Source organism: Tachysurus fulvidraco, chromosome 3 (genome assembly GCF_022655615.1).
Source record: "Tachysurus fulvidraco isolate hzauxx_2018 chromosome 3, HZAU_PFXX_2.0, whole genome shotgun sequence".
Classification (NCBI taxonomy): domain Eukaryota; kingdom Metazoa; phylum Chordata; class Actinopteri; order Siluriformes; family Bagridae; genus Tachysurus; species Tachysurus fulvidraco.
The window spans coordinates 22,602,192-22,612,196 of record NC_062520.1 but is presented as its reverse complement, the minus strand read 5'-3'; the positions used below and the strand labels follow the sequence as shown (position 1 = coordinate 22,612,196).

The 10,005-nt window shown below is 43.2% G+C and overlaps 1 protein-coding gene across 8 annotated transcripts in view; it reads left to right on the top strand.

Annotated features, from left to right (window-relative positions):
- Window positions 1–3,315: 3,315 nt before the first annotated feature.
- Window positions 3,316–10,005, top strand: part of LOC113644358 — a 29,775-nt gene continuing 23,085 nt past the window's right edge. For 2 of the 8 annotated variants that reach the window (XM_027149131.2, XM_047811536.1), the window contains exons 1-3: window positions 3,318–3,597; window positions 3,758–3,823; window positions 4,611–4,674. In XM_027149131.2, the coding sequence (XP_027004932.2) occupies window positions 4,642–4,674 (33 nt within the window). In that variant the 5' untranslated portion in view covers window positions 3,318–3,597; window positions 3,758–3,823; window positions 4,611–4,641. Of the gene's footprint in view, window positions 3,598–3,757; window positions 3,824–4,168; window positions 4,377–4,464; window positions 4,675–10,005 lie in introns of those variants that run through there. The other 6 variants (XM_047811538.1, XM_047811535.1, XR_003440982.2 and 3 more) reach the window with 5 other exon arrangements.

Below are 10,005 nucleotides of genomic sequence, written 5' to 3'. Positions count from 1 at the left end.
CTTAAAACTCACCCTCCCTCAGACTGAACGTTAGCCAACGATGTTATCTACATCACACACACACACACACACACACACACACACACACACACACACACACACACACACACACACACACAAACACACACCCATCCGCCCCAGTTTTATTGCCCTGACAAGAAATAAGAAAAAGAGAAGAATAAAGAAAATGAATTAAGAAATTAATGAAATGTCAAACCATTGATCTGACATATGTATGTCTTAGTTACAAATGATCTAGGAGAAAAGTACTTAAAACTCACATGTTTGATCCGGGTTTTGGTTTGTGGAGATCCCTTTTCCCCTCCCGCTACACCATCTTTCATATTGTTTAACACCAGTTTATTTATTTATCCATCTATCCATTTTCTACCGCTTATCTGGGGCCGGGCCACGGGGGCAGCAGTCTAAGCAGGGCCACCCAGACTTCCCTCTCCCCAGACACTTCCTCCAGCTCTTCCGGGGGAATACCGAGGCGTTCCCAGGCCAGCCGAGAGACATAGTCCCTCCAGCATGTCCTAGGTCTTCCCCGGGGCCTCCTCCCGGTTGGACATGCCCGGAACACCTCCCCAGGGACATGTCCAGGAGGCATCCAAAACAGATGCCCGAGCCACCTCAGCTGACCCCTCTCAATGTGGAGGAGCAGCGGCTCTACTCTGAGCTCCTCCCGAGTGACTGAGCTCCTCACCCTATCTCTAAGGGTGCGCCCAGCCACCCTGTGGAGGAAACTCATTTCGGCCGCCTGTATCCGGGATCTTGTCCTTTCGGTCATGACCCAAAGCTCATGACCATAGGTGAGGGTAGGAACGTAGATCGACTGGTAAATAGAGAGCTTCGCCTTGCGGCTCAGCTCTTTCTTCACCACAACAGATCGGTATATCGACCGCATCACTGCAGAAGATCCACCGATCCACCTGTCGATCTCCCGCTCCATCCTTCCCTCACTCGTGAACAGGACCCCAAGATACTTAAACTCCTCCACTTGAGGCAGGAGCTCTCCACCAACCTGAAGGGGGCAAGCCACCCTTTTCCGGCTGAGAACCATGGCCTCGTACTTGGAGGTGCTGATTGTCATCCCCGCCGCTTCACACTCGGCTGCAAACCGTCCCAGTGCATGCTGAAGGTCCTGATTTGAAGAAGCCAACAGGACAACATCATCTGCAAAAAGCAGAGACAAAATCCTGTGGTCCCCAAACCAGACTCCCTCCGGTCCCCAACTGCGCCTAGAAATCCTGTCCATATAAATAATGAACAGGACTGGTGACAAAGGGCAGCGGGAACAAGTCTGACTTACTGCCGGCAATGCGAACCAAACTCCTGCTCCGGTCATATAGGGACCGGACAGCCCTTAGCAGAGGGCCCCGAACCCCATACTCCCAGAGCACCCCCCACAGGTCACCACGAGGGAAACAGTCAAATGTCTTCTCCAGATCCACAAAACATATGTGGACTGGTTGGGCAAACTCCCATGAACCCTCCAGCAACTTGGTGAGGGTATAGAGATGGTCCAGTGTTCCACAACCAGGACGAAACCCGCATTGTTCCTCCTGAATCCAAGGTTCAACTATCGGCCGAATTCTCCTCTCCAGTACCCTGGCATAGACTTTTCCGGGGAGGCTGAGGAGTGTGATCCCCTGTAGTTGGAACACACCCTCCGGTCCCCCTTCTTAAACAGAGGGACCACCACCCCAGTCTGCCAGTCCAGAGGCATTGTCCCCAACCGGCACGTGATGTTGCAGAGGCGTGTCAACCAAGACAGCCCCACAACATCCAGGGACTTAAGGTACTCAGGGCGGATCTCATCCACCCCCGGTGCCTTGCCACCAAGGAGCTTCTCAACTACCTCAGTGACCTCAGCTTGGGGGATCGATGAGTCCACAACCAAGCCCTCCGCCTCTGCTTCCTCAATCGAAGACATGTTGGTGGGGTTGAGGAGATCCTCGAAGTACTCCTTCCACCATCCAAGGATGTCACCAGTCGAAGTCAGCAGATTCCCACTCACACTGTAAACAGTGTGAGCAGGGCACTGCTTCCCCCTCCTGAGGCGCCGGACGGTTTGCCAGAATTTCTTCGAGGCCAACCGATAGCCTTCTCCATGGCCTCACCGAACTCCTCCCAGACCCGAGTTTTTGCCTCTGCAACCACCCGGGCTGAAGCTCGCTTGGCCCTTCGGTAACTATCAGCTGCCTCCGGAGTCCCCCGAGCCAACCAGGCTCAATAGGACTCCTTCTTCAGCTTGACGGCATCCCTTACTTCCGGGGTCCACCACCGGGTTCGGGGATTGCCGCCACGACAGGCACCGGAGACCTTACTGCCACAGCTCTGTGCGGCTGCATCGACAATGGAGGTGGAGAACATGGTCCACTTGGACTCAATGTCCCCAACCTCCCTCGGGATCTGGTTGAAGCTCTGCCGGAGGTGAGAGTTGAAGATCTCCCTGACAGGAGACTCTGACAAACGTTCCCAGCGGACCCTCACAGTACGTTTGGGTCTGCCAAGTGTCCAACTTCCTCCCCTGCCATCGGACCCAACTCACCACCAGGTGGTGATCAGTTCCGCCCCTCTCTTTACCTGAGTGTCCAAGACATACGGCCGGAGGTCAGATGAGACAACCACAAAGTCGATCATCGACTTCCGACCTAGGGTGTCTTGGTGCGATGTGTACTGATGGACACCCTTATGCTTGAACATGGTGTTCATTATGGACAAACTGTGACTAGCACAGAAGTCCAATAACAGAACACCACTCGGGTTCAGTTCGAGGGGGCCGTTCCTCCCAATCACGCCCCTCCAGGTGTCACTGTCGCTGCCCACGTAAGCGTTGAAGTCCCCCAGTAGAACGACGGAATCCCCGGTCGGGGCACTTTCTAGCACGCCTCCCAGAGATGCCAAGAAGGTCGGGTACGCTACACTGCCATTTGGCCCATAAGCACAAATAACAGTGAGAGACCTCTCCCCGACCCGAAGGCACAGGGAAACGACCCTCTCGTTCACCGGGGTGAACTCCAACACATGGCTGCTGAGCTGGGGGGCTATGAGCAAGCCCACACCAGCCCGCCGCCTCTCACCGCGGGCAACTAGAGAGTCCAGCCTCTCTAAATAAATTTATTTATTTATTTATTTGAAATTAGTTGTTGAAATGAATAAAAGGTTACAACTTTTGATCTGTCATATGTATGACTTTATTCCTAAATGAGTTAGGAGAAGAACTTAAAACTCACCCTCCCTCAGACTGAACGTTAGCCAACGATGTTATCTACAACATCACACACACACACACACACACACACACACACACACACACACACACACACACACACACACACACACACACACACACACACACACCCATCCACCCCAGTTTTATTGCCCTGACAAGAAATAAGAAAAAGAGAAGAATAAAGAAAATGAATTAAGAAATTAATGAAATGTCAAACCATTGATCTGACATATGTATGTCTTAGTTACAAATGATCTAGGAAAATTTGGTTATGTCTTCAAGTCTTTGGAAATCCAACATCAGAACAGAACTTCTACGATCTCCTTCTAAACATTAAGAGAGCATGGCATTTTTATCAGGTAAGATATTATTATGAACTTTATTGTAAATTTATAAGTATTAGAAATTCTTATCCTTTCATATTACCATATATGAGATTTTCAATATGAAATATTTAGAAGAGTGAATTATATAACTAGTTTTAGCTGAATTTATACATAAAGTCTGTTTTAATTACAGAACAAGACCAGCATATCTGACACAATTGTCTATGAAAACGTATCAAACAAAACGAGGTCCTCCAGGGTAATTTCATTCTGACTCTTAGATCTGTGTTTTTCATTTATCATATATTACATTATAAGCTAAATGTTATATTTAATTTATTATTTATTTATTTATTTTATTAATTTTAGACAGTTGTATTGAGATTGGGGGCACGGTGGCTTAGTGGGTATCAGGTTCACCTCACACCTCCAGGGTCGGGGTTCGATTCCCGTCGCCGCCTTGTGTGTGTGGAGTTTGCATGTTCTCCCGGGGTTTCCTCCGGGTACTCCGGTTTCCTCCCCCGGTCCAAAGACATGCATGGTAGGTTGATTGGCATCTCTGGTAAATTGTCCATAGTGTGTGAGTGAATGAGAGTGTGTGTGTGTGCCCTGCGATGGGTTGGCACTCCGTCCAGGGTGTATCCTGCCTCGATGCCCGATGACGCCTGAGATAGGCACAGGCTCCCTGTGACCCGAGAAGTTCGGATAAGCGGTAGAAAATGAATGTATTGAGATTATTTACGACAGCAAGTATCCCAGAACGTACATGCAAGGCCTAAGAACAGTGGAACATCATGGATCAGATGTTTTGTGTAAGTCCTTTAGCATTCTCTTTTCAAACAACCCTTAAGAGTGTAAAACAATCCTCCACACATTTTCTGAAATCTGTATTCTATTTAGATGCTGGTGCTAACGTACTGTAGTTGGCTGTGGTGTCTTCGAAGGAGAAGAAAATAACTACATTCAAGCCGATGGCGTCTCTGAAGGACAAGAACATTTCAGCTGATTATTTTATTTTTATTTATTTTATTTATTTATTTTTCCAGCTAAGGGATAGAATAACTGAAAACTTTGAGCATGTCTACAGCGCACTTCAAAACACGACTGACAGTGAGTATGTTCAATCCTTGTGTAATACTCTGGAATCCTTAAATTGGTGTGTTATGGTGAATAAAGAATTGTTAAGATATTGTTACTTTAGAAATGGCTCAGAAGCGTTCGAGTAATTCTCCCTCTTCGGAAGGTAAAAAAAAAATTAGAATTGAAAATGATCCTACAACGTCGCATGATTTCTGCTTTGGTGAATCCTCCACCTTTTCTAGTAGTCTGTTACAACGTGACTCGTACACATCTCTGAACACTTATTTAAACTATGCAATCAATGAGTTGAATGAAAGTTTAAGACCGACACTTAGACATGATATTCAGAATCCTAATCCAGGTACTGAACACAACATATCCCCGGCCAATGGCGAAAGTTTGATATTGACATTGGTGGGGACATAATTTCATATTGGTGATTACAACATTCCAGGTATTTTGTGCATAAAACTGTTGTTATAAGAATACTTTCTTCCTCACATACCGGTAACCTGCATAATCACGTTGCATATTGCTTCATACAACGGAATATAGCTGCAGCCGACCTCAACACATTAGCGAGAAAGACAAAGCCAATCAAACAGCGACGTGGGTTAGAGAGATAGGACTCAAAAAAGGCAAAGGCCAATCCTTTTAGAGAGGTGAGTTACAGAGGCGGGATTCATTGCAGGGGTTAAATCTGTTGACCGTTTGTGTCCCACTAGTTGCGCTATTTTTTCAGAACACCGTTGTAAAATATTGTAATCTTATTTAATGATTCCTGGATAAATGTTAAATGAAATAAGTAAAAAAGCACAAGACACAGTCGGATATCAGTGGTTATGTATAAATATATATATATATATATATATATATATATATATATATATATATATATATATATATATATATATAGGTTTGGTCGAATTATTGCGGGGGACAATTGAGTGTTGGGTATTGGTAGGGACATGTCCCTACCGTCCCTACCCAAATCGACGCCCTTGTCCCCGGCGTTGATTCTAAGTCCGACACACACACTGTTGCCTCATCATGACATGTTCTTTGAACTAAATCAGAGTCTGTTAACGTTACAGAATAGCCTAAATGATCAAGATCAACCTGTACAGTTAAATCCATTTTTGATAGAAGCTGTAAACCATTTGAATGAAAGTTTAAGTCCGATACTTAGACATGATATTCAGAATCCTAATCCGGGTACTGAATACAACGAACAAAGTGTGGTTAATGCAACACCTCTGGTAACCTGTCAACATCAAGGACCTGCATCTCAACAAGATTTACTTCAAGGTCTTAATCAAAGTCTTATTTCGTTAAATGACAATATCATTAACTTAATGTTAACAGTTTTGCTGAATTTTATAATTATGTTTTATAGATTTTAAACAGCGTGGTAGAAGTTGCAATCAAAATGATTTCGCCTAAGGATTATGCCACTGTTGAAATTAGAGGTACTACACTCAATGTGTCATCTCACATTCAACTAGTCAATGGAGCCATCGATTTACAGTCTTTTCTGAACATGCTCGAAAATACCATTCAAAGTAATCGTGACATATTTACGGATAATTTGCTTGAACTGGTAGTACAGATAGTTCGACCACCTCGCGGCGGTACAGGTCGTAGACAGAAACTTGTTACAATATTCAATTCGGAAGTTGTACAGAAGAAGATGCAACACTTGTATATTTTTTACAATAAAGACAACATGCTTTGCATTATGTGTTTCAAAGCTTTTAAATCCTGATAAAAACGATTTTCAAAATGAAAAAAATCGCTAAACAGCTCCAATATGATGTAGGTTTAACTGAAAACATACCCGTCACCTTTGCCGATGTGTTTAAATTTGAGACACATTTACAGTGTAAAATTGTAATTGTGTACAAAACTAGCGATAAAGCAGGATTCTCTTTCTTTCAAACCAGCAAAATCCCCCATGAAAAAACGCTGTACCTGTTTGTACATGACAATCACTACTACGGAGTTAAAAGCATCACAGGATTTTTGGGGTGTAGTTACTTCTGTCATTTCTGTCACTCAGGGTTTGCGGATATGCGGAACCATCGTTGTGCATATAGATGTTTGTTGTGATGTAGACTGCTACAAACATTGTGGAAACATAACAAAATGCCCTGATTGTATGAGGTTGTGTAGATCAAAATATTGTTTCGATAGTCTCAAAGCGTTGTGCCAGTTAGAAGGAGGAGGCGAATATACTCAGTGCAAAAGAGGTTACTACTGCAGTAAATGTAATATGTTGTACCGTCACAAATTCGGCCTTAAACTTCACGAGTGTCCTGAGAGATTGTGTAAATTCTGTGGTGAAAAACTTGATACAGATTCGGAATACAAGTGTTTTATACGGCCATTAAAGAGGGAAAAGACTAATAAGAGATACATCTTTTATGATTTTGAAACTAGACGGGAAACGGGCACACATATAGCTAATTTCTTATGCTGTATGAGTTACCGCGGTCAAACATGGGTGTTTTCAGGTGACACGTGCATCGCATCGTTTTTTAGACATTTTCGCCGTGGGAGATTCAGAGGATATACCTTTATCGCGCATAATGCTAGAGGGTTCGATTCATACCTTTTGCTAAACCATTTAGTGAAAGAAGGAATCACACCCAAGATTATCGCACAAGGCAGTAAGATGCTGTGTTTCACCGATATTGCATTCAATCAGAAATACATCGATAGCCTGTCTTTCTTACCCATGAAGCTTAGCAGTCTTCCTAAGGCCATGGGGTTCTCGGAAGAAAAAAAAAGGATATTTTCCTCATTTCTGGAACACGTTAGAAAATCAAAACTATGTAGGCCCGTACCCCGAACCCCGGTTTTATGGTGTGGATAACATGATGTCTAACGGCAGAGAGGATTTTTTCGAGTGGTACGCGACGGTGTCTGACAAAGTTTTTGATTTCAGGAAAGAGATGACTGAATACTGTGTAAATGATGTTGACATTTTGAGAAAAGGTTGTATAGCTTTCAGAAATGAAACCCGACAGAGTACAGCTGTGGATCCTTTCAAATGTATAACGATTGCATCCGTTTGTATGAAAATATTTAGAACAAAATTTCTCGAAGAAAATATTCTTGCCATTCCACCTCTCGATAATTACATCAACAGGCAGAAATCTTTCTCAACACCTGCCATTCAGTGGCTCGAATACATTTCAGCCACACATAACCTACCTATTCAACATGCTCTGAACGAAGGCGAAGTTGGGTTCGGTTCATATTTCGTTGATGGTTATTGCGAAGTGGGTCAGACGCGTAAGGCTTTTGAGTTTCTCGGGTGTTTTTACCACGGTTGTGAAAAGTGTTTTCCCTCATCAGCACCGCATCCTCTTAACAGCTTATTTAGCTTTGGTGATGTCAGGGTTAAGTCGTTGGAAAAGATAAAGTATTTGAAAGACACACACAATTTGGATGTCACAACGCTCTGGGAGCATGAGTGGCTTGAAATGAAGGAAAACGACATGAGAGTGATAAACTTTCCAAAAGAGTTTGACTTTCCTGAACGTTTAAACCCTTGAGATGCCCTTTACGGTGGTCAAACAAACGCTTTGCAATTACACTACGTAGCACAACCCGGTGAGAGAATAGATTATTACGATTTCATAATATAATATAAAATTTCATAATTTCATTTTATAAGCAGCTTGATAGCATCTCGTAACAGTTAACATGGAGACAGCTGAGAAAATGTATTTAGTCCCTCAACATCAACTTGACAAGCTTAGAAATACCGCGACAGAAAAAGAGAGTTTAAGAAGCACTGTTGAAAGCAACTTAGATGTATCAATGCGTCAAATTTTATCTGAATGGATCTGAATGAATACGAGAAGGTAAAACTGTACACATCGGTCCTGCAAAAGTTTTTAAACTTGGTTAAACTGAATGATCATGAAACAGCTCAACTGACTCTGACCCTACCAAAAATTCCAGAAACACCGGAAATTAAATCAGAAGCAACCATGACCGAACTTTCACACCCTCATGGTGATGAGATCATAAACGAGGTGCTTGCTAACGTTTCGACGAGGCGTAAAAGAAATGCCTCGTACATAATGGGGAAACTTTTAAAATCAGGTGATGCTGCTCTGTGGAATGACGAGGGTGAATTTATTTTTATCGGGGACACGATCAAAGGATCTCACATGGTGGATCTGCTTAAAAATCTCACTGCGCCTCAAAAGGTTTCCGATGATCGGAGACCATTAGGTTGGACTGAATTGCTGCATACTGTAGCTAAACTAAATATACCCTTTTCAACAATACCTAACGGCGCTGTTCGATGCAAAATATCTGACATCAAAAGATCTAACGACCCCCACCCTTCTTGAAGCATCACACCTTCACCATCTAAAAGCAGAGACTATGGTTCCCCAACCCCTGTTCTTGTTCGTAGTGATTGGCATGATTTTTGAAAATGATTTATGACGATTAAGTTTGCTCCACTGTATTGTTACTTTTATTTCAATAAAATAATTATACGGTAACAATTTTCTTGTGAAGCAACATGATTAAATAGTACACTACACAGGTGAATGAAACATTTTCATAGAGTTTACACACTGCATACAGCTAAACGAGTGTTTTTTATTTAATCTAGGATACATTTTTTTCACAAAAGACACAACAGCTTTGTCCTGTCCGCAACAAACTGAAGTAAAATCTTGTACTTGAACGGTGTTATATTTTATTTCACGGCAGTTCTTACTCAAAAAGTATCGAATAGAGTCGGGAAAGAGCGCACAGTCCGGTCTGTTTCCGTAGGAGTAAAAAAAACTCCCCGGAGAACTCGTTATTAAGACATAACGCTAGCCAGTGCTCACCAGGCATGTGTCTCGGATGTGTATTCACGATGAACATAGCGGGGAATTTTCTCAGGGGAATTGTAGGTAATTCGTCACTAGCCACAACCCCTCGGAATATTTTTTCTAGATGGCGGCAGCTTCTCATAACATCAGTTAGTTCTATGGTATCCAGACGTTACTGGCAATCTATGAGTACGTTTCTTCGATTGTTTATTTCTAAAATGCTGTCAAAACTAGCATAGCCTATTAGATTCACCGTTCTCTGCAGGGGCTGTCGAAATCTGAGTTCCATTTGCATGTTCCCTGATTTTATTAATGACAGGTGTTGACCGCAGTCATCGTCAGGATTCAGATTGAATGCGAACAAATCGACACCGTTCAGTAAAAGTTTATCTTGAAAAAATATATCTGAGTGAATGTGGCCGATGAGGTCAAAAGTGTTGCTTTCAGCACTAAACTGAGCCCTTTGTTTAAGACCTTCATTGCGATCAGTCAGTGGCATCCATATATTTTGCTG